Raw genomic sequence first — 26,111 nt, 5'->3', positions numbered from 1 at the left:
GGAAAAGATGAAAACTAATTCAAAAAGATACATGCACCCCAATGCTCACTGCAGCACTCGTTATAACAGCCAAGACATGAAGCAAGCCAAATGTCCATTAACAGATGAGTGGATAAAGATGTGGTACATATATATAACTTAATAATGGAATATTACTCAGCCATAAAAAAGAAATAATGCCATTTGCAGCAACATGGATGGACCCAGAGATTATATTAAGTGAAGTTAAGTCAGATACAAATATTATATAATGTCACTGATATGTGGAATCTAAAATATGACACAAGTCAACTTATTTATAAAACAGAAACAGAATCACAGACATAGAAAACAAACTAATGGCTACCAAAGGAGAAAGGGAGTGCCGAGGGATAATTAGGAAGTTGGAGGTAATATGTACATACCACTATATATAAAATAATCAATGAGGACCTACTGTATGGCACAGGGAAGTATGCTCAATATTTTGTAATAAACTATAATGGAAAAGAATCTGAAAAAGAATATATATATAAAACTGAGTCATTCTGCTCTACACTTGGATCTAACATGATACTGTAAATCAATTTAACTTCAATTAAAAAAATAAAATTTTAAAAAGTCTACTAATATGTAACAGCAAATCAGCCAGAGAAAGGGGCTTCACAGCAAACGGGTGTGACTTGCCCAACTGCAGGGCTCTCTCTCCATGCCAGGCAGCTCTCTGTTCTTGCCAAGGGCTGGGCTGCAGGCTGTGGAGAGCTGATGATAATCCAGACCTCGCCACCTCCTTCCTCCTCCTTCCACTCTGTCCTCCTATGCTTCCCCTATATGGACTATATGACCCAGCAGTGCCACTCCTAGACATACACCCGAGAGAGCTGAAGGAGGGACTCACAGAGATGCGTGTATACCAGTGTTCATGGCTACAGCTGTGCACTGTAGTCAAAAGATGGAAACAACCCAAATGTCCTTCAAAAGACGAATGGATAAACAAAAGGCAGTATATACATAAGAGTGAGGATCCCTCAGCCTTAAAAAGGAATGAACTTCTGATACACGCTACGACATGGACAAACTTTGACAACATTATGCTAAGTGAGATAAGCCAGACACAAAAGGACAAATATTATACAATCCACTTACACGAGGCATCTAGACTAGGCAAATTCAGAGACAGAAAGTAAAACATTCAGAGAGACAGAAAGTAAAACAGAAGACCCCAGGGACTGGCAGAGTGGAGGAGTGGGGAGCAGTGGTTTATCGGGTAGAGAGTTTCAGTGTAGATTGATGAAAAAGTTCTGGAAATGGATAATCATGATGGTTGCACAACACTGTGAACTGTATACTTAAAATTATTAACACAGCAAATTTTATTTTATGTGTATTTAACCACAATTTTTAAAAATGACCTCTATGTTAAAAAAAAAAAAAAAAAAACCCTGCAGGTGTTGCTCCTTAACACATGCGTGCTCTCCCACTGCCAGACCTCAGCACAGCCGTCTCTGCTGGCTGCCGACCTTCTCCTCTCCAGAACTCCCCACCTGTGTTCTGGTCCACACCTGCTCACTTGAGGCTCAGCTTAGTTGGTCCCACTCTAGCTGCACAGGCTGGGCTAGTTACCGCATGTCTAAGTTCCCACAGCAAAATTCATTTTACCCTTATAATATTACCATAATATTATAATGTTAATATTTAGTTATATCTTTTCCCTGCCAGATCATGCACTCATCTAAGAATAAGACCACGGGGCTCTCCCGGCGGCCCAGTGGTTAAGAGTCTGTGCTCCCAGTGCAGGGGGTAGAGGTTTGATCCCAGGTCAGGGAACTGAGATCCTACATGTTGCAGGCATAGCCAAACAAAGGAAAGAAAAGAACAGCACTGTGTCTTTTACTTCTGAATTGAGGCAGTAGGTGAGTAGTTAAGAGCATGGATTCTAGCATCAGAATGCTGGGATTCAAATTCTAGCTTTGCTTCCCATTAGCTGAGTATCTTGGTAAATTACCTAAGCATTCTGTGCTTTGGTTTCACATTCTGTAAAATGAAGATGAGATTAATGCCTATCTCAGTAAGTTACAGGGAGGATTAAATGAATTAATACACATAAAGTATTTAGAAGACATCTTTATGCATAGCAAACACTTAATAAATATTAACCACAATGGTAACAGGTACTGAATATTTGCTGAATGACTAAGTGAATGAATGAACAAACAAGTATGATCCTGCTCTAAGTAGCTCATAGCCTTGTAGGAAAGATGACCCAAACCACAGTAAAATTTAATGGAACAGGGTTATAATAGGAGTGTCTATGAAGCACTGTGGGGGAAGAAATTAGAGGAGCTTTCTCAGGGAAAATTAAAGTGAGTTTGGAAGAACTAAGAATTTCCCAACGAAAAGGGTTAGAGTTATATATACCAAGTACATTTGTTCAATAAACATTTGTTGGGTGACCATTATATTCTAGATACCAGGTGAATTTCTAGGGTACAATGGTGAACAAAAACAGTACTAATCTGTTGCAGAGATAATAGCACAAAGTGAGAATCGGTGACATGAGCGGAAGGGGGTGAGTTTAGTATGGCTGAGGCAGATGTAAAGAAACAGGTGAGAGATGAGGCTGGTAAGGAATATTCATTAGGCCTGTAAAGAGCCTCCAACTAAAATATTAAAAAATACAAATGTAACACTTACTATTAGGCTGAAATGAAACTGCCATTTTTGTTGGTCAACAAAACAGAAAAAATCAGCAACTTCATATGGGATGGGGGAGCCTGGTGGGCTGCCGTCTATGGGGTCACACAGAGGAGGACACGACTGAAGTGACTTAGCAGCAACCCACCAGGTCTCAAGTACTGAATAAATATGAATTCATTTAACAAGTTTGAATGGATTCTGTAAGTAATCAGGAACAAATCACTTTTAGTAGAGGAAATTAAGTAATCTGAAGTCTGTTTTAATAGTAGTATCTCTAACAGTAACATCATCTGTAATCTATATCAACCCGTTCTACAGGTCAAGACCCCACATACATATAAAGATACTTCCATGCATGCACACCAGTCAGTCCTGAAGGAAATCAATCCTGAATATTCATTGGAAGGACTGATGCTGAAGCTCCAATACTTTGGCCACCTGATGCAAAGAGCTGACTCATTGAAAAAGACCCTGATGCTGGGAAAGATAGAAGGCGGGAGGAGAAGGGGGCAACAGAGGATGAGATGGTTGGATGGCATCATCAACTCAATGCACATGAGTCTGAGCAAGCTCTAGGAGATGGTGAAGGACAGGGAAGTCTGGTGTGCTGCAGTCCACGGGGTCACAAAGAGTTGGACACAACTTAGTGGCTGAACAACAAGGCAAGCGTACAGACACAGACACACGCAGCACACAGAGTCACCCCCAATCCTCACACTGGCCCTGCAGGGCAGGTCTTAGTCCCCACATCTTACAGAGGGCAACGCTGAGGTTCAAAGAGGTGGGATGAGCAAAGCTCAGGACAGTAAGGAAGAGAACCTGGGTCTGCATGCAGGCGTGCCAAACTCCCAATCCGAGCTCTTTCTGCCTCACGGTGCTGCAAGCTCCGAAAGGACCGTGCTGAAGGCAGAACACAGGATGGACTCACGAGAGGGGAGTCGCACCAGGAGACTGGCTGACTCAGCAACTCTGAGATGAGATGACACGCCTGCTTGTGTACTAATGCTGTATTTCTAGAACCGAGTATATACTCCACTAAATTCAGAATCTGAGGTGGCACACTGCATCAGGCTGTATTTTAACTTGCCATAAACAGAATAATACATTCCCTGATTAAACGTGGACAAAGTCTAACAGAAACATGAAACTGATAGCAAACCTGGGATAAGAGTCAGTAGAGACAGAGCTCAGCCTCTCCTCATCCAGTTTTAAAATGGGAAACCAGAGCCCAAAACTAAAGGACTTATTTTAGAAATGTCACTGGGGCTAGAACCAAGTCTGCTGGCTTAATTAAGTCAAATATTTAATTCTCTACCGTCTGCTCACGCCATCCTGCCAGGTTCCAACTGTAGTAAATAAACCAAAGTAGGGCATGAACACATTTAAACCCATAAATTAAAATTTAAAATTTTCTTAAACTTGTACATTTCGACAAGAACTCAGCTGACAGTGCCTTCTCCATATTTGATTAATGACAAATTAGTTCTTGTTACCAGCTATAAAGGGGTGGCCCGTCAGTGAAACCATTATTGGAGGGTCTCCGTGCATTTGCTTTTAAAAAAAAAAAAAAAAGGTGAGAAATACTAAGAGCTCAATCAGAAAGGTAACTGAGAGAAGAATACCTTGGTCTTGTATCACACAGTCTGTAGTGACCAGTGGAGGGATCTGGCCTCTGGCGTTGGTGGCATAAACTTGTCCCCCTCTGGTGGCTCTGTCACTCTCGATCACCTGGATCTGTAAGTAAGAGATCAAGGGCAAGTTAAAGCCAGTTTAGACTTCTCAACATTTCCCTCGCCTTATATACACACACGCACGCACAGGCATTTTTTGAATTCTTTAAGCTGATTTCAAATCAAACTCTCACTGAGAATCCATCATATCTTCAACCTCACTTTTGTTTATTTGCACAACCTTAAGCTAGTAGCTTCCAAATTCTATTCTATAATACTCTTGAGCTCCAACTCTGATCTTTCAGGGAAATCTATTTTTATTCAGTTTGTTTCTTGGGATCACAGGTAAGAGTTCTTTGGGAAAGGATTCTCACTGGAGAAGAAATTGAAAATAACGTTTAAAAAAAATAAAATACTTTCTGCAGTTAAAGAAAACTCTAAAAAGCTAAAAACAGTTAAATTCAGAAGAAATGATTTACAACGTATAACTTAAAGAAGCCCTGACTTTCTCTTCAAGTCCCTCTTAATCTTTAATTTGCCTTTCAAGTTTCCCCCACCATATCCCTGCTCCTTGAGACATAAGAAACAAACAATATCAAGTGTTCCCATATGGTTTTTGCCTACCATATAGAGACGAGAAGAAAGAAAAGTCCCAAAGTTTTGTCCTCTACTTTGGAAATACCTTGTATTTCTCTACTAAAACATTTATTGATTAAGATATAGGCACAAAATATTATTCTTCTGTTGTAACTGTCCAGGGACTAGTTGCAAGGAATTCTAATAATAAAAGGATAGTTCTCTTCCTCTTTATCTTCTCCCTGCCCTCACTTCTTTCTTACAGGATAAAAGTGACAAGAAACTAAAAAAAAAAGAAAAGAATAAAAATTTAGAGGGGAAATGGGAAAAATGAGATGAGTGTTCAGAATGGAATATTTACATTGGAGGACATGCAGTTTAAAGACACTATTAATGTGAAGGGAGATCAAGATGGCAGAGTAGAAGGACGTGGAGCTCAACCCCTCCCACACACATCAAAAATACATCTACACGTGGAAGAATTCTCAGAGAGCACTAACTGAAAGCTGGCAGAAGATCTCTTATACAACCAAAGCTGCAGGAACGATCCCCCTTGTAACTCGGTAGTAGGAAAGGATGAGGGTGGGGAGGAGTCAGCACAGGCCCTGTGCCCCTGGGAGGTAAAAGTGTTACTATATGCAGATGACATGATATGCTATACAGAAAACCCTAAACACTCCAAACCAACACTACCAGAACTAACAAATGAACCCAGGAAGGCAGCAGAGTACAAGATTAATATACAGAAATCTGCTACATTTCTTTAACAATGAAACATTAGAAAGACAAAGGGAAATGGAAAGACATCCCATCTCTTGGATTGGAAGAGTTACTATTGTTAAAATGGTCATACTACCCAAGGCAATCTACAGATTTATGTGATCCTTATCATATTGCCCATGGCATTTTTCACAGAAGTAGAAGAAATAATCATAAAATTTATATGGAACCACAAAGGACCCAGAATTACCAAAGGCAATCCTGAGGAAAAAGAACAAAGCAGGAAGCGTAACTCTCTCAGACTTCAGACAACACTATGAAGCTACTATAATCAAAACAGCGTGGTGCTGGCACAAAACCATACCTGGATGAATGGAACAGAACAGAGCCAGGAATAAATCCCCACACCTACCTTCCATTAAATCTTCAAGAAGAGAAGCAAGAATATACAATGAAGAACAGTCAGCCTTCTCAGAAAGAGGTGCTGAGAAAACTGGATAGCTTCATGTAAATCAATAAAGTTAGCACAATTCTTCATACCACATATGCAAATAAACTCAAAATTGTTTAAAGACTTAAATATAAGACATGACACCATAAGACTCCTAGAAGAAAACATAGGTAAAACATTCTCAGACATATATTGTAGCAATATTTTCTTAGCTCAGTCTCCCAAGGCAAAATAAATAAAAGCTAAAATAAACAAATGGGGCCTAATCAAACGTAAAAGCTTTTGCACAAAAAAGAAAACCATACATAAAACAAAAAGACAACCTATGGACTGCAAATAATGTGACTGACAAGAGGCTAATTTCCAAAATGTCCAAACAGCTCATACAGCTCAATATTAAAGAAACAGACAAGCCAATCAAAAAATGGACAGATCTGAATGTTAATAGATATTTCTCCAAAGAAGACACACAGATGACCAACAGGCACATGAAAATATGCTCAACATCACTAGTTATTTACAGAACTGCAAATCAAAACTACAATGAGGTAAATCACCTCACACTGGTCATTATCAAAAAGTCTATATACAATAAGTGCCAGGGAGGGTGTGGAGAAAAAGGAACCCTCCTATATGGTTGGTGGAAATATAATTGGTAAGCTACTATGGAAAACAGTGTGGAGGTTCCTCAAAAAACTCAGAATAGAGTTACCATATGATATGGTAATGCCACCCCTGAGTACATATATCTGGAAAAGATAAAAATGAATTAAAAAGATACAACACACCCCAATGTTCATAGCAGCACTATTTACAATAGCTAAGACTACGGGAAGCAATCTAAGTGTCTACCAGCAGATGAATGAATAAAGAAGATCTTGTATATACAACGAAATATTATTCCGCCATAAAAAAGAATGAACTATTGCCATTTGCAGCAACATGGACAGACTTGGGAGATTATCGTACTGAGTGAAGTAAGATAGAAAGACAAATATATGATATCACTTAAATGTGGAATCTAACAAATAATACACATGAATTTATTAACAAAGCTGAAACAAACTAACAGACACAGAAAACAAATTTATGGTTACCAAAGAGGAAAGGGTAGGAAATAAATTAGGAGTTTGGGATTAACATATCTACGTCACTATATATAAAATAAACAACAGGATTTACTGTATAGCACAGGGAACTGTATTCAATGGGAAAATAAAATCTGAAAAATATGTATAACTGAATCACTTTGCTGTATATTTGAAACACAATATTGTAAACCAACTATATTTCAATTAAAAAAAAAACTACTACTAATATTAAAACTGTCGGGTAACTCTGAAACGTTACCTGCTCCATTTCCCCTCCCATCTCGTCCAATCCATACCCCAGTTGGCATTGATATCATTGGTTTCTACAACATATCAGAGATAGACTTAGCCTGCTTTTAAATCCACACATTTCTTTTTAATTTCATAGGATATAAATTCTCATTCAATTAAGGGTATTGAACATGCTCCAAACACAACTACTGCAAGATACAAACGAGACTGAAAGCTAACACGGGCCAAGAAAAGCAGCAAACAGAAAAACCAAAACACTAATCACACTCTCTAGTTCAGCCACAGGGCTCATCTGGTTTCTTCAAAACTGGAGTAATTTTTCTATTATCAACATTTACTGTCATCATTTCAACCAATGAAGTGTCAAATATGAAAGTGAGGTAAAAACCACAATAATCTATACATTGAACACAGATAGCTCTCAGTCTCCAAATAGACTATGCTTCCAGAAAGTTTGTTTTAAATTAGCCATTTGCAACTTACAAAGCACTACCTCCAAAGAAACAAAGACAGTGATAATTATACACTTCTAAATAAACACACATCTTTGCTAGAATACTTCAAAGAGATCGAGAATACTACAAAGACAGTAAGAAATACAATAGCTCTAGTAATTTCTAAATATATAGTTTTTATTGGATTAAGCAATGGTTTTATTTTTCTGTTAGGAGATTTTTTTTTAAGTTGAAGTACAGTTGATTTATAATATCGTATTAGTTTCAGGTAAACAGCAAAGTGATTCATATGTATATATTCTTTTTCTGGTTATTAAAAATAGAGCTTTTATTTAAACCTCAAATCCACGTTCTCGGAAAACAGCTTAGACATAAAGCACAACAGAGAAATCTCAATAGAGGTTCTGAGTGTGCCTCTGTTCTTCAAGGGTTTCAGCTTGATTGACAGTAATGCCTGATAATGCTAATGCCACTTCAAAGTTTATGGATTTCTTTTTCCTCCAGAAGATGTGCCACTAGAATCGCTTTCACACTTCTCTGCTATGAATAGAGTATTCTGCTGTCATAAAATAGAATCAGGAAAGAGAAAAAAAAAAAGAAAGTGATTTTCCTGAGATAAAGGAACAAGACAGATTAGGGAGGCAAGATAGTAAGATGCATGGGCACCACGAAGGCAGGTGCTTAAAGCAGAACCATTTGCACTCTGGCGTGGTTAGAGAAAGAGGGGGACGGGCAGGGCTCAAATTCTGGATAATCCTCCCGCTGATTAGAGAGTGAGGAAGAGTTGATGGTGATACCAGTGTCCTCAACTCCAAAAACGTGGATTAAGACCACCATCCGGAAGTGTAGTGAGCCTTTACCTCAGGACTGGCATGCAACAGATCAGAAAATATGATTTCACATCTTTCTTTCCAGAAGGAAAAATTAATTTAGTTAGCAAAAGCATTCTACTTTGGTAGTAAGAATATAAACAGGTTCCATATGGCATTGGTATTTCATTAGTTTTAAGGTAAAAACACTATTGGACTGATTTGTATGTGTATATTTTAGGAGTCTGAAATAAATCACAACATATACTGGTTAGTGCTTTCGTTGTTAACATTCATTCAACAAATACGTGAGTGCATACTCTGTACTAGGCCCTGTTCTGTGTGTTAGGGATGCACTAGTGAACAAAACCAAATCCTGGACCTCTTGGAGCTGACATTCTAGTTTGGAAGACAGGAGATAAATGCATAAATCAGATACACCCTATGTGAGGTATAAGTGCTATGGATACGAGCGACGTGGATAAGGGTGCAAGTGAGCTCAGGGATGAGCAAACAGGACATGAAGGAAACGCAGAACTGAGCCATGCTCTGCATCTGCGTCGGGGAAGAGGTCTAGGCAGAGGGGACAGCATGTGCAAAAGCCTAGAGCAGGAGGACATCCGGCTGAGGAATACAAAGGCGGCTAGTGTGACTGATGCCACGCAGAAGAGCAGGGAGGGCCTGGGACACAACAGGGTGTGTGTGTGTGTGTGTGTGTGTGTATGTGTGTGGCTAGGTCACGGTACCCAGCACAAACACCAGTCCAGATCTTGCTGTGAAGGTATTTTTTAAAAATATATGATTAGAATTTAATCAGTAGACTTTGAGTGAAGCAGTGGGTGGGCCTCATCCAACCTGTTGAAGGATGAAGAGAAAAAGAGCAAGGTCCCCGGAGGAAGAGAGAATTTTGCTTCCAGACACCTTCAGACTCCAGCTGCAACATCAGCTCTTCCTGTGTCTCCAGCATGCTGGCCAGCCCAGCAGATTTTGGTCTTGCCAGTCCCCGACAATCAAGCAAACCAATTCTTTAAAATAAATTTATTTCCATATAGAGACATATATCCTAGTGGTTGTTTTTGTTTTTGAGAACTCTAATATAGCGAACATTTTCTGGGAGGCTGTTCTTGAAAGGCCGTAAAGGATGGATTCCTGGGCACAAGTGGAGGTGACAAGCCCTGGTTAGGAGTATGGACAAGCTTATTCACACTAAGCAGGAAGAGGGGCAAACGGGCACAGACCCAGAGAGACGCGGAAATGAAGCATGCAGTGGGTCTCTCTGCATTTCTTCTATTTTCTCAGAAGCAAGGTGATCATTAAAGAGTCAGAATAGGGAAAGGTAGTATCAGAAGTTTCAAGAGAGAAGAAATGACAGTCATCCAGGGAAATGGAAGGGGGTCAGTTGAGGTGTGTGATGGGCTCCAAACTTGCTGCACATTAGAATTTATAGAGAAACTTTGAAAAACCCCAAGGCCCAGTACAATTAAATCATAATGTGGCGGGCTGGTCGCAGGGCATCAGTGATTTAAAATGTTCCACCAGTTAGTATTTCACGCAGCCAGGTTTTAGAAAAACACAACTAAATGTTCACTTTCGTTTAGTGGTTATGAATTCAAAGTGAGACCAGCAAGCATGGCATGCATCTTTCTCGAGTTGTCGTCACCTAACCAGAGTAGGTGGAAAGTTAGTTTAACAACACATGGGAATTTTCCAGATGAATCCAGTGGAGGGAGGGGGCAAAGGAATTCAGAGCGGAAGATGCAAGGGACAGATTTATAATTATAGATGACGGAGTCTAAGCTGCATAAGAGAAGTGAGAAGATGAAGGTGATGGGAATCAAGAAGAAATGGTAGACTGTAAATCCTGGTGGGTGAAGTATTATGGGAGTTTGAGTCCTAAAGGGAATGAGCTGAAAAGATAAGAGGCAGTGGTTGCAGGATGGAATGTTTTCAACTGAGACTTTGAAGGTACACGGTCATTGACAGGAGCCACGGTAAGACTAGATGTGGGGCAGATGAAAAGCACATCGGAAGGAAGGAAGATCAAGAACTGAGAGACACTGGAGATGGAAGAGTCTACAGACGGATAATAAAATTGCCAATAACTGCAACAGAAACAGTATTGGAGAGATTAATAACAAACCGGGTGTCAAAAGCATCGGAGAATGAAGTGAAACGACCTAGAGAGACTGCAGATGTTACATACAAGCAGAGAAATAAGAAGTTAAACTGTAAATCACATAAATACATGATACTTCTTCAAATGGAATAATTTAATATTGGGTTGGCCAAAAAGTTCGTTTAGGTTTTTCCATACCATCGTATAGGAAAACCTGAATGAACATTTTGGCCAACCCAATATTAAGCTAGAAAAGTAATGGCTGGAAATATGATCATCAGTAAGGACACTGCATATGGGGCTTTCCCAGGGGCTCAGAAGGTAAAGAATCTGCAGGCAAAGCAGGAGACGCAAGTTTGGCCCGCGGGTTGGGAAGATCCCCTGGAGAAGGAAATGGTTACCCACTCCAGTATTCTTGCCTGGAGAGTTCCATGGACAGAGGAGCCTGGTGGGCTACACCCCATGGGGTCACAAAAGAATCGAACACAGCTTACTGACTAAACAACAAAAACTGCATATAGCAAAAGAATTGATCGAATTTAAGAATTTTGAGAGATGATGCTTATTCTAGACTATCTGGTGGACCCTAAGGGGAATCACATGAAACTTACGAGAGAGGCACAAGCAGTTTTGAGACTGACACCTGGAGGAAAAGACACAGAGAAGAGGGAAAGGTGATGTAACCACAGAGGCGAGGACTGGAATGATGAGACTACAAGCCAAATAAGGAAGAGACAAGGCTCTCTCATGGAGCTTCTGGAGGGAGCACAGCACTGCCTACACGCTGACTTCCGACGTACCACCTCCAGAACTCAAAGACAAGAGAGTTCTGTTGCTTTAAGCTACTGAGTTCATGGTACTTGGCTACAGCAACCACAGAAAATGCACAGACCATCCTAGACCATCCAGACTCCAGCCGAGCCTCTAGCTGACCCCACATGCACAAAGCAAGCCCAACCAAAATCAGTCAGATCCAGCCCCGATTAGCAAACCTGCCCAGACTCATGACCATTAATAAATAGCGCTTCTGAGCTACTAAGTTTTCTGATGATTTGTTAATACAAAAGTTAGGTTATAAATAATATAAAATATAAACATAGTATCTCTTAGTGCTCTTCAGTCTCTTTCTAAATTTTTCTACTTATGTTTATAAAACCACTTCAAAGATGAAAGTTAACTGTAAACGATTTCTTTCTTACTCCAAAGGAGTTTACATCCCTGCTCAGAGCCACAAGATGTCCAGTTTCTGAGGCAAACATTTATATCCCTCCACCACTGACGTCAGGCTTTGATATATGACTTGCTTCAGCCAAGGACGTGTGAGTGATTTTGATGTGTGTTACATCTGACTGGAAGCTTTAAGAGCTATTGCACCTTTTAACCAGTTTTCCTCCTTTTCTCCCTTTATCATGATAATACATGTCCCCATTAGGGATACCCCTTCACTTTGGATTCTGGAGTGATAAGGGCATATGGAGCAGAATCTAAAATCAAACTGCAGCTAATGCAGCTTACAGGTAACCTAGGTGATAAATAAATCTTTGTGGATGTAAGCTAAATTGGGACTGTTTGATATGCAGACTAAACCTAATAAAGCTGACTGATATAGTTACTAAAGAGTACTCTTCTAAAGAAACTCACTTCAGTGGAGGAGAATAAGTTATAGCTCTAATTTTATTTAAACCAGTTTTTAAAAATACGTAAAATACTTTTGGGGAAACAGTAGAAACAGTGTCAGACTTTATTTTGGGGGGCTCCAAAATCACTGCAGATGGTGATTGCAGCCATGAAATTAAAAGACACTTACTCCTTGGAAGGAAAGTTATGACCAACCTAGATAGCATATTCAAAAGCAGAGACATTACTTTGCCAACAAAGGTCCGTCTAGTCAAGGCTATGGTTTTTCCAGTAGTCACGTATGGATGTGAGAGTTGGACTGTGAAGAAAGCTGAACGCCAAAGAATTGATGCTTTTGAACTGTGGTGTTGGAGAAGACTCCTGAGAGTCCCTTGGACTGTGAGGAGATCCAACCAGTCCATTCTAAATGAGATCAGCCCTGGGTGTTCTTTGGAAGGAATGATGCTAAAGCTGAAACTCCAGTACTTTGGCCACCTCATCCGAAGAGCTGACTCACTGGAAAAGACTCTGATGCTGGAAGGGATTGGGGGCAGGAGGAGAAGGGGACGACAGAGGATGAGATGGCTGAATGGGATCACCGACTCGATGGACGTGAGTTTGAGTGAACTCCAGGAGTTGGTGATGGACAGGGAGGCCTGGCGTGCTGCGATCCATGGGGTCGCAAAGAGTCAGACACGACTGATTGACTGAACTGAACTGAAAATACTTTGTACTTTCACTCCTATGGGTGTCCTGAAAGGATCTTTTAGTTTCTGAAAATAGCATTTTTATATAGATATATTTTTACTACAAATGAATCATTAACTATCAATAAATACTGCTGATATACATGAGAATAAACATCAGTGGATCCTGCCAAGATTACATGATACCAAACAAGCCCACATAGGCTGCCTCTCTCATGGAGACCTCTGGTATACCATGACGCGCCCTCCCCACCCCAGACATCCACAGAGGGAAATGAGCCTCACCCACGTGATGGGTATTGTGCTCGGACGATAAAGGACAGGGTAAACGCTGACAGACTGAAGAGCTTCTGAGAACACTGAATGAAGAGTGGGTTCTTCGTGAGGGAGACGGAGAGCAGAGCACTTACTGGGCTGGGAACGGAGTCGGGATCCAGCTTCTTCTGGGGCTGCGGTGGGCCAGCCATCTGTGCAGGCCCTCCTGGGAACCCTCCCGGGTAGGAGAGCTGTGCACCTGCCACTGGGGGCCCGTAGTTAGCTGCTTGGAAGAAAGTTTAAAAAGAAATGACTATAACCCCAAAACGCAGATGGAGGGCTCACTGACAATACTATGCTGTTCAGTCGAGAATGCTGCATTTCTTATATTAAATAAGGCAGGGAATTAAAACAAACATCTACAGTTCTCCTCTTCTTTTTACTGGTTACACTATTCAAAAATAGTAAGGGATAGATGTCTAGTACGGAGAAGGCAGTGGCACCCCACTCCAGTACTCTTGCCTGGAAAATCCCATGGACAGAGGAGCCTGGAAGGCTGCAGTCCATGGGGTCGCTGAGGGTCGGACACAACTGAGCGACTTCACTTTCACTTTTCACTTTCATACATTGGAGAAGGAAATGGCAACCCACTCCAGTGTTCTTGCCTGGAGAATCCCAGAGACGGGGGAGCCTGGTGGGCTGCCATCTATGGGGTCGCACAGAGTCGGACACAACTAAAGTGACTTAGCAGCAGCAGCAGCAGTAACATAGAAACAAACCTGATCCCCAATTAAGGGTACCCCCAGGTAACCCGAGGCAACCTTACCCTGCTGTGCAGGATATCCAGGGCCCAGGGTCTGTCCTGGGAGAGGCGTGGGCTGGTACTGGGCGTTCGGAGGAGCAGGCCCAGGGAGCCCGTCTGCTCTGTGCGTTGACGGAGGCAAGGGTGAGGCACCGGGACCGTTGAGCGCAGTGGGCGGTGGGGGCAGAATCTGAGATCCAGGCTGCAAAATGGATGGTTGTGGAGGCTGTGGAGGCCCCTGGAATGATGCTGCTGACACAGGGCCAGGTGGGCCCTGACTTGGGGGGGCCACCCCTGAACCTAGGCAAAACAGAAGACCAGCCGACCTAAACACCATACTCCGCAACTCTTTCACTTCTACCACATATATACAACAGGGACACTCCTTTTCCTGAGTAAAGCAAGAAGGCACTCTTACAAGTCAATTTTTCCCCCACAGGAAGAAATCATCATTTGGAAAGTAACACAAATCCTATTTGGGGTATTTAATACAAGTGAAGAATTTTAAAAGAGCTACATTTATAATGATAGAAAATTAGAGGGATAAATTTTAACTCAGTTGCATCCACTTTTCATGATACATGGCATTAATTATCATGAAAAGTGGACTGGAAGCCTGGCGTGCTGCAGTCCACGGGGTCACAAAGAGTAGGACACGACTGGGCAACTGAACTTTGTCTGGTGCAGAGTATAGAAAACCATACAGAAGAAAAAAATTTTTTACATAACAAGCATTATTTACTCAGGTCAATAAATTATTTGCATCCTGTGCTTGACTTGATAGAATGGATTTTGGAAGTAGGAAGAAGTAACGAAGGAGAAGGGACTGGCAACAAAAATTCTATCCAGTCATATTTGAAGTTGTAGAACCAGATTATTTCTTCCTTCCCCTGATTATGTGAAACTGAGTTGCTGCTTTGAAGATTTATCCATTTTGAAACCAGTAAAAGGAAATATTCTGAGGGGAGTTTTACTGATACTTTTAAGAAACTAACTATAAGTAATGAAAACATTGGTCATCCAGATCAATGGCTGACCCTGCAGTTGTCCCAGAGAACATGTCCATGCCTCCTAAAATAGACAGCATTTCTACTGATGAACATCTCAGTACTGTAACTGTCTTCTCTATTAATCTTTTCTGCCTCACATCTGAGCTTCCATTCCTCCCATGATCTAAACGCAGAATTTAAAATGCACTGTGAAACTAAGAATATTATATTTTTGATTTGTGGGCCTCACAATAAACACAGGGTTAAAACTTACATTTCTTAAAGTAATTTCACTGTTCTAATGTTTATTTGTGAAGTCAGTATTTTTTGTTTTTTATTGGTGTAGTGTTGAATGTAAGGCATTCTGCGGGTCCTTCACTTACCTTGAAATAAATGGCAGCATAATTTGGAAAAAAAAATTACTGCCATACATAATACAGATAATTTATATGAAAATGTCCAAAATTAGTTCAATATGGTATACCAGAGATATTTCTATTTTGAATCTGAGGGAAAAGTTTCTTACTGAAAATACTCATGAGACAAGGCAGTCAATAATCATGAAAAATGAAATTGTTACCATAGCTGTTAATGTGCATAGCATTGAGCTGACTGCCCAGCTGGGCGACGGACGAAGTGGACCCTGGACTTGGATATGACGACTGTGTTGAGGGCGAGTATGGTGGGTAGGCGGGGGCCGCACTATTGACAGGTGGAGGGCCAGGAAATCTGAGGGAGAAAAGGGGTGTTAATGTCGCACGCAAATGACATACAACAACTTGCAAAGTTCAATCAGCCTGTCTAGTGGGCACTAGGAAAACCACTGATACTATATGATACATCTTTACCCTCGACATGAGCTCAAAATCAATCATGTAGCACCATCCCATATTTATGTTCACATGCTAAAGATATCAAGACACACGGCCAAAAAAAAAAAAAAATTCTAATGGTCATCACTTAACAAGTTTTGGAAATCAATTTAGGAAGCTGAGTCCATTAGAAATCATCTATACTAGGGCTAATGATCAATCGGACAGAAACCAAGAAAACTAAAATGCTTTGTTTGTTGACTGTATCTTTATGATCACTTAGAATTAAGTTTTTGAGAACTGTGTTAAAGATATGCTTTGTAAATCCATTGCTTCATAAAAAGAAATCATTTCATTTTTTTCAAAAAATTATGCTGTCTTTTTCTGAAAACTCATTCATGGGGTTTCATAGGTAACAGGACACATTTGCACACAGGCAGAATGTGCGTATGCTACAGAACACGTTAGGGACTGTAGCGTGAGGTCCAGCAACAGGGTTTGGGCTAACCAGAGAAGGCGGGCAGTATTATTCATTCTTTCGAGAAAAAACATTTCCCCAACATGTTCAGAAATATTTCATAGATGTTAACAATATTTCTTAAATATAAAATCCTGTGAATCACTTTTAAAGAGATAGATAGTACAGACAGGATGAAATAGGTTTCAAATAGAAGTAGGACAAGCACCCTCAAGTATTTCTTAACAAAAGGTTAAAGATTTAAAATACGGAATGAGAGACTAAACAACCATTAGCTATTACTTTTTGACCCATAAATGCCAACTTATCATTCACTGCCTAATACATATCCTAGGAGTTAGGCATCAGAAATTCACAAATTTTTTTTCTGACCAACCTAACTCTTAAACAGATTGGATTTTTTAAATTAATCAATTTTAATTGGAGGATGATTACAACATTGTGGTGGTTTTGCCATATGTCAACATGAATCAGTCAAGCAATATTATCAACTTAAAAGTAAAAGTAAAATAGTATTGAAAGGATAACTTTTATTAAATAACTTTTTAATAAAAATATTTTTAAAAGCTCTGATACACATATGAAAAGATTAACAAAACATCTTAAACATACAAAGTGGTTTAATATTTTTCAAGTTTCATTACTTTTCAAAATTAGTTTATTCAAGGCCATGTGGATCTCAGAGCTTCAGTGAGAATCCAGGCCCCTGATTCCTAACCTAAAGACTTGCTGTGTGAACTGGGACAAGCCATGTAATTCCTTGTAGCTCTCAGTTTTCAATCCATAAAAATGGAACGGTCCCTTTCCTGCTCTAAATACAATGTGGTTAGAATTAAAAATCATACAGATTTAAGTATTTCTCATTGATTACTCCATTCAGCATGTTTCTTGGTTAAGAAACATTTACTTTTTTTTTTGCAAAAATGAATTCTATTTCTATATACTAGCAACATACAATGAGGAAGTGAAAGTTTAAAATACACCATTTATAATACCATTGAAAAACATACAATATTGGGAGTGAATTTAACAAAATAAGTGCAAAACCTCTATATGAGAAGATATAAATTATTGCTAAGAGAAATTAAACTAGACTTAAATAGAGGAATATACTTGTTTATGAATCAAAAGATTCAGTTATTAAGATATCAATCCTTTTCAAGTTAAATCTATAGATTTAACACAATTATAATGAAACTTAGAATAGAAAAGCTCCAATTACATATTTTAATTAACTGTTTCATTGAATGTCAGAAGAGGTAATCAAAAAGGACCATAAAGGATTATAACCTGAGGATTAATAAAATATGAGAACTGAGCCTCGGTTTCACCCCAAACCTCTCAAGAGATGACTCAGCTGTCTGTGGTCTGCTCAACCTCAAACACTTTTCATCTTCAAGTTAACAACAAACTGCCTAAGAAGTGAGTGACGTGCTGAAGTTTGTTAGAATCTGGAGATAAGGTACCAAATTTTTCAAGATTAGATAGATACAAAATCTAGATTTTTAAATACTAAGCCCATTGAATAAGATAAAAGCTCTGCCAAACCATCATTGCTTTACACATACACACAAAAAAAGAAAAAGAAAACAACGATGTGTTCCTCTTATTTTTCTTGTTTTCTACTTTTCCACTGAAACCAATTTCTTGGTAGATTCACCCTAGTAATAGCTTCAATTTGGGAAGACAAGTCTCCTTCCCACCTTCCCTCTCATGTAATTTCCCATTTCTTGGGTCAAAACAGAACACTTACAATTAAATTTTCCCTTAATAATTAAAAAATGGAACTTTAGGTTATAGATTTTATATAAGAAATTAATCCCACCCAGCAGTAACACACTGTAGAGAACTTTAGTACCATTTACAATTTTAAGACATTTATTTTGCCTCAGCCAAGATAAAAAAGCCAAATGACTAGGTATGATTTTTAAGTTTTAGAAAACTTTGAAATAGCAATATTTAAAAATAAAAATCATGACTTTAAAATTTAAGTCAGCATAATGACTTTATTCAACAGTTTAGATGTGGTAAAAAATGAAAAGACTTCTAGGATGGGTCCTCTCAGGACAAATGACTCCTTGAAGTGCTATGATCATCACAAAAAGGCCACATGTGACCTTTGCTCTCTGACAACCCCTGTCATCAGGCTGGAATGACTCATCAGCACAGTCACTGGGCCCTTTGCCCTGCACTGAACTGCAGACACAGAAAAGCGTCCTATGAGGCTAGGGAGTCTCAACACAGGCTCAGCCTGAACACCAGATCTCTCCTTTTTTTTAACTTTTTAGTTTGTGTTAGGGTATAGCTGATTAACAAAGTTTGATAGTTCCAGGTGAACAGCAAAGGGACTCAGCCATACATAAACATGTACCCCTTCTCCCCCAAACTACTCCCCTGTCCAGGCTGTCACATAACATTGAGCAGAGTTTCCTGTGGTATACAGTAGGCCCTTCTTTGGTTATCCATGTACAGCAGTGCGTATATGTCAATCCCAAGCTCCCTAACTATCCCTTACCCCCATCTTTCCCCACCGTCAACCATAAATTCAGTCTCTATAGCTCCATTTCCAACCTTTAATTCAGTTTAAGCTGAAGCAATTGAACAGTACAGGAGGAGAAAGAGATGGGGCAAAATCTGTCAGTGTCTCCCTAGGAATCACAATATAGGCAGATTCCTCAACTGAGCTGTGATAGGTAGCTGCACTGAGCTAGCAGGCAGGGCAAGCAACAGACCAGAGACTTCCCAAGTCCAGTGAGCTGGTATCAATAACGGCTAATGCACATTGCCTTTGATGGGCGCTGTGCGCAGTGCGAGGTTATCTGCATGGATTAATGACCAAAATCCTCACCAGCACATCTTTACTGCTACACCTGTGATGAGGAAACCAAGGCACACAGAGGCAGAGCAACTTGTCCAGCCAGAACTGCCTGAGCCACAAGTATCACACACGCCCGACCCTACCATCTCTGCTACTCATCACTGTGGCAGATGCCGTGCAGAGCGCACAGCCACACAGCCAAGATCATTCTGATGGCCAAGTCCATGATTTACCTGGGCTTCCCTAGTGGCTCAAAGGAGACCAGGCCCAGTCCCCAGGTCGGAAAGATCCCCTAGGGAGGAGAACGGCAATCCACTCCAGCATTCTTGCCTGGAGAATTCCATGGACAGAGGAGCCTGGGGGGCTACAGTCCACGGGGTTGCAAAGTGTCGGACACGACTGAGTGACTAACACACACACACACACACAAGCAACCTAATTCAAGCAAAACAAGTGGAAATAACCAAAAAGTTCAAAGCAATCTAGGCTATTTCTGGTGACTCGAATTTTAACTTCAAAGCGGCTGTTCTATTTTTGCATTTCTTTAAAAAAATAATCTGACCTGCTTGACAGTTCACAACAATGTACTTCTCCAGAACATCTTGCCTATATTCAGGACTGAGCATTCTATTTCTTCATTTTACAAGTGAAGAAAATGAGATCTAGAGGCCTAGGAACGTCACCAGCATCACAAGGGTAATGAACCAGAGGTAGCGTCTGGGTTCAACCTTCGCGTCCTCCCCGCAGGCCCCACTGCTACACTGTTGAGACGAGGGGTCGGAGGGGCATGTCCTGAACTGGGGCCTTGGACTTCATGCTCCGTGTTCAAAGCACAGTCCCATGGAAACCAAATTTCTTAGACTCACTCATCCAGTGATCCCTACAATAACCTTCACTGCATCTCAGAGCTACCGTTTCAATGGAAAATGTTATCAGAACAAGAACCAGGAAATGACAGCCTCACGAATGCCCTGTCAGTGATGATTTAAACTGTGCCAGAGGGGGTTTCCCCATCAACAGGGACTAGGTCTCGAAAGGGTAACCCAAGGGCCTCACTACTGGCAGGGTCCAGAGCCCTCCAGAGGGCCCACTCCCCGCCCCAGCCCCAATCCTGCAGCCTGACAACCTAGGGAAGGGATCTGGGAACACAGCCTCTGGGTAATCCTTGGACAAATGCCAACGTAAAGACTGTCTACCACTTAGCACTGGGATTCTCAACAGCAACACCTCACAGGACACACGGCAATGGGATTCCAGCCAGGAAGGTGTGAGGTGGGTTCCCCCTGCAGGGCACAGTCCCAAGCGGCTGCAGGGCTCCCAGCATGTCCCACATCCCACACCCTGGCTTCTCCGGGCCCGCCTCCCACTTCTCCCTTCCTTAATTTATAAACACAAACAGAATGATTTCCTGGGTTGTTTTTAGTATCGCCCTGCCTTTCAACAGTCCTTCACTGGCATCTGTGTGCCTTCCACATCAAATCCACAGTCCTCACCACTGGCCGCAATCTGATTTAATTTTTTTAAAGTATTTATTCAGCACCTACTGGCATTGAACTCAGTTCTGTAAAGGATTTAAGGGAACAGATGATTTAAAATTCCACTGGAGAATATAAAGCACAGACATCTGAAGGAATTAGAGATTAATACAAAGCACTAAGATGAACATGGGCTTCCCTGGTGGCTCAGTGGTAAAGAACCGACCTGCCAACGCAGGAGATGTGGGTTCAATCCCTGGATTGGGAAGAGCCCCTGGAGAAGGAAATGGCAATCCACTCCAGTATTCTTGCCTGAGAAATCCCATGGACTGAGGAGACTGGCGGATAGAGTCCATGGGGTTGCAGAGTCGGACACAACTTAGCAACTGAGCACGCATACACACAAGATGAATACAATTCCAAACTAAAAGCTACTGACACAAGTCATTTTCATTATTTTTTTAACTGTATTGGTATTTTATTTATTAGCACTGAAACACTTTGTTTCCTGACCGTTTTCCAATAGATCCTTTCGAGGCATCGAGAGGTCAAAGTTTCAATCGACAAACCTGCACATCCAAAAGGGACCTGTGAGACAGTCTCAGCAGATTACACAGATGGGGGTTAGCCTCTAGCTCACCTTTGTGGAGGAGGACCTTGCGCATGAGCTCCGTTCTGGCCGAACTGATGGGGTCCAGGAGGCGGATGGCCCTGAGGCAACATCCCCCCAGGGGGAGCTGCCCCCAGAGGCCCCGCCGGCTTTATCATGCCTGCAAGGGAAGGACAGGAGCTTAGAAGAGTGTGAATGTGCAGGGAGAGAGAACACAAAGGTAACAGGTCAAAAATGGAAAGCAGGAGGGGCAGAATGGGTTAGGACAGGGTCTCCTTCACACTTGCTTTCGCCGGCACAGACTCACCCACGCCAGGCTGCGGCATCACTGACCGCCACAGTGACAGGAGTGCGGACACCACTTTAACCAGAAACTAAAACAGAAGCAAATCTTTGTGTCTGGTAGAGAGGCACCCTGACAGAAATGCACCATCGCATAAAGACTGCCCGAGTACACAGTGAAATGCGCCCACTGGGTATCAGACTGCAAATCGGGGGAGAAAAACAGTATGAGGCCTCGCAAAGCGTAGTAACTCTAACTACAGGGGGAAAGGACCTCTGAAAATGCCTGAGTTACAGCATGAGGAAAGTGAATGGAGAAGGGCATCTGTTTCTCCCATGGATCCAGAGCATGGACCTCAGAGTTAATCATTTTTCCAGGATTCCCACGGGCTGGGTGACAAGCAGCTGAGGGCCTGCTCAAGTCATCTCAGTTTCTCATACAAACTACGAGACCACATGCGATGAAGATGCTCCCAGCAGTGCCCGTTTTAACTTACAAGCACCTCTTCTACAACAGAGATCTTTAAAAGTTTCTCTTTAAAACTGTTCTCAAACATTTTTTCTCTCCTTCTTCTTACAGAGAAATGGTGGTAAAGGAGAAAAATCACTGAGTTTGGGTTAGAGCAGTGTGATGCCCCATCCAGCCAGGCTGGGCAAGAAGTTTACCTCTGTGGGCCTCAGTTTCCCCTCACTGCAGAAGGAAAGGTTCAAACATGATTACCTGTGACACCCCTTTCAGACTTCAGCAAAGAAAAAAGAGAAAAAGTACATTTCTTCTATGTGTTTGTCCCTACTCCCATTCTGCCTGCTTTTGTTCCAGATCATTCAACTTTTCTTCCTCTAATTTTTATTGGAGTATAGTTGGTTTACTATGTTGTGTTAGTTTCAACAGCACAGCAAAGTGAATCAGTTACTATACATAACTCACTCTTTTTTTAGATACTTTCCCCATATAGACCATTACCGAGTACAGTAGAGTTCCCTGTGCTATAGAGTAGATCCTTATTAGTCACCTGTTTTATATATAGTAGAGTGCATATGCAGAGAAGGCGATGGCACCCCACTCCAGTACTCTTGCCTGGAAAATCCCATGGACAGAGAAGCCTGATGGGCTGCAGTCCATGGGGTCGCTAAGAGTCGGGCGTGACTGAGCGACTTCACTTTCACTTTCCACTTTCATGCATTGGAGAAGGAAATGGCAACCCACTCCAGTGTTCTTGCCTGGAGAATCCCAGGGATGGGGGAGCTTGGTGGGCTGCCGTCTATGGGGTCGCACAGAGTCGGACACACTGAAGTGACTTAGCAGCAGCAGCAGCAGAGTGTATGTGTTAGTCCCAATCCCCCAGTTTACCCTGCCTCTGCTCTGCTCCCTGGTAACCACAAGTTTTCTTTCTCTCACTCACTTTACTTTTGACCCCATTCTCCTCTCTGGCACTGTCACCAGTGACCTCCTGGCTGCCTTCTGTGAACTCTTCCATTTGACCTCACAGTGGTATTTCATACTCAACATTTCCTTTCTTCTTTCTTTTTTTTTTTTTTTCCTTTCTTCTTTCATCTTCCGAGAAAGTTTATTCCCTTAGAGAGTAAGGAAAGTGACTGGATGACCCTACAGTGGCCCAGGAAGAATTTCTTATGTGGTCATAATAACCCTCTGAAGGGCATGCTCTCAGATGCCTGGGTAATCCAGAATGAAACATAGCCAGTGAAGTAGCAGTAGTCATGAATAATATTAGTAAAACTTATACAAAGGTTTCTTTTCTTAAAACTGATTTCCTCAAACTTAAGAAAAAATTTATATTAACTTTACCGTCACAGTTTTTTTTAGCCATTTTCCATATACCAAGAACAAAAACAACAAATATTATTCTTATTTTTATATACAGTTTATACCTCGAATCCAGCAGAGTTAGAAAAACATGAGACTTATAGCCATACAGACTGGAGTCTGCATTCTTCCTGTATCACTAAACACCTGAGACCCTAAAAAGATACTTTTTTTCTTTCAGAACCTAAACTTTTAACACCGTACCATGGCAACATTGTCCCCTGTCTCTGTGGATCATTCTGAGAATTAAACTAGGTAATGGGCATAGGAGCATCCAGAACAATGTCAGATATATAAAGGGAATCTCCCAAGAAATCTTAGTTTCTTCACCCTGGTCATACCTTTTGTCTCCTTTTTTCCAAAGATTTATCAATATAGTCTAACAAGATACATATATCATAATTATATGCACTCTTGTATTTTCATTCTTAAAACATTATTTTGGACAAAAATAGAAAATCTACAATACTAGCACTAATGCAGTAATAATTAAAGGCACTTCAAGAATCCAAAGATATTCTCATTCCTTAAATAGGTATGCAAACAGCAGTTTCATCAGCAGCTCTCATACAGCATCAAAAACTAGTTCTCGGAGTTATTCATGCCCTGGTATTTTCATGTGTACATGAGACGCATATATTTATAAACCTGTTTCTAAAAACCAAACCAAACCAAAAACAGTTCTTCCACACTCAAGCAGAAATGTCTCACACAAATCTTACTAAAAGATTCTTTCCCTTTTATTTTTGGAAATCAACTCTGTAGCAATGATTCAAATTCATTCTTGTTCAATATACATTCAGTGTACCTTTGAGGCACTTAGAGCTCTTAGGGAACAGACAACCATGTAAACAAACAGTTACAGCCCCTGGTGACAAGTGTAAAATGCAGAGGAACTACTTAACACCTCCTATGGGAATCAAGAAAAGTTTAGAGAGGAAGGCCTGCTCGTGGTGAATTCTGAACGGGCTGGAGCTGTCTTAGCACAGAGATAGGACAGGGGGTTCCAGGCAAGAGGCAAAGCTTAACTAAAGATCTGAGAGAGCGGGGTGTGATCAGGCAAAAGGCGAAGTGTTGACAGACGGTGGGGAAGTGGCGGGGGCAGAGGCTGTCCAGGTTGGCTGGGGTCAGACTACAAAGTCCCAGGTACCATTTGGACTCTATTCTCGGGGCAAAGGAAACCAGTATCGCTGTTATCTGCACAGTCATAGTCTTTGGTCACATACCTGGCATTTTCATAACTGATCAGAGGTAAAGAGGAATCAGGTTATGAGAATTTCAGTATGAGAACCTTAATAGGAAAGCAAAACCATACCATGAGAAAGATCTAACTATGTTTATGCCCTCTTGATGAGGGTGAAAGAAGAAAGTGAAAAATCTTGCTTAAGACTCAACATTCAAAAAACTAAGATCATGGCATCTGGTCCCATCACTTCATGGCAACTGGATGGAGAGAAAGTGGAAACAGTGACAGACTTTATTTTCTTGGGCTCCAAAATCACTGCAGATGGTGACTGCAGCCATGAAATTAAAAGATGTTTGCTCCTTGGAAGAAAAGCTATGACTAACCTAGACAGCACATTAAAAAGCAGAGACATTACTATGCCGACAAAGGTCTGCCTAGTCAAAGCTATGGTATTTCCAGTAGTCATGCATGGATGTGAGAGTTGGACCATAATCTTTAGACGGCTGAGCACCAAAGAACTGATGCTTTCAAATTGTGGAAAAGACTCTTAAGAGTCCCTTGGACAGCAAAGAGATGAAACCAGTCAATCCTAAAGGAAATTGGTCCTGAATATTCATTGGAAGGATTGATGCTGAAGCTCCAATACTTTGCCTACCTGATGCAAAAAGCCAGCTCTCTGGAAAAGACTCTGATGCTGGAAAAGATTCAGGGCAAGAGGAGAAGGGGGCGGCAGAGGATTAGATGGTTAGATGGCATCGGTGACTCAATGGACATGAGTTTGAGCAAGCTCTGGGAGACAGTGAAGGACAGGGAAGCCTGACGTGCTGCAGTCCATGGGGCTGCAAAGAGTTAGACACGACTGAGTGTCTAACTCAGTCAGAACAACAACAACAATGTCCAAAGAAAAATATCTAAAATCATAAACTGGCCTTTAATGCAATGACTTTTTTTACAGACTAGCTTACGCAATACCAATTCTAATTCCTCTCTGGCTTGCCTTTCCATGTGGTCCTGAGCTGGAAAGATGGAATCTCCATTTCCTAGACTCTTACAGGCTGGGCTGCCATGTGCTCTAGAGACAGCTCCCGTGTAGAAAGGCAATGCTTACTGGATGTCAGCTCCGTGACCGCAGAGTCCCAAGCCTGGTTCTCTGACTCTACTATTCTCTTAGCTTCCTGATACCCTTTTACAAATGTCTTTCTGCTAGACTGACCTCTGACCAAGACAACATCCCAGAAAAGCGTATCTTGGATTTGGCCCTGGATCTGACACACTGAAACCAAAATTAAAAAGCATTTGAGAAAGAAAGAAGTTTATCTAAAATAAACAAAGTCCCTATTATACGGGCAGAACCATAATGACTCATTTCTAAGGTGCTGTGGCTGGTGCTATTCCTACAAAAGTTCACTATTCATTAGAAGCCTCACCACAGCCCCTGG

At 41.2% G+C, this 26,111-nt stretch overlaps 1 protein-coding gene across 5 annotated transcripts in view; it reads right to left on the bottom strand.

The window, feature by feature from the left end:
* Positions 1 to 26,111, bottom strand: part of SEC24D (SEC24 homolog D, COPII coat complex component) — a 173,416-nt gene that overhangs the window by 81,448 nt on the left and 65,857 nt on the right. For 4 of the 5 annotated variants that reach the window (XM_059887854.1, XM_059887853.1, XM_024993483.2 and 1 more), the window contains 5 exons: positions 21,410 to 21,539; positions 15,767 to 15,915; positions 14,222 to 14,497; positions 13,551 to 13,681; positions 4,299 to 4,410 (listed from right to left, as the gene is read on the bottom strand). In XM_059887854.1, the coding sequence (XP_059743837.1) occupies positions 4,299 to 4,410; positions 13,551 to 13,681; positions 14,222 to 14,497; positions 15,767 to 15,915; positions 21,410 to 21,539 (798 nt within the window). The remainder of the gene's footprint in view (positions 1 to 4,298; positions 4,411 to 13,550; positions 13,682 to 14,221; positions 14,498 to 15,766; positions 15,916 to 21,409; positions 21,540 to 26,111) is intronic. The other variant, XM_024993484.2, reaches the window with a different exon arrangement.

The sequence above is a fragment of the Bos taurus genome, chromosome 6, assembly GCF_002263795.3.
Source record: "Bos taurus isolate L1 Dominette 01449 registration number 42190680 breed Hereford chromosome 6, ARS-UCD2.0, whole genome shotgun sequence".
NCBI classification, from domain to species: domain Eukaryota; kingdom Metazoa; phylum Chordata; class Mammalia; order Artiodactyla; family Bovidae; genus Bos; species Bos taurus.
Note: the sequence above shows the minus strand (reverse complement) of the source record. Positions and strands in the feature narration are given on the sequence as shown.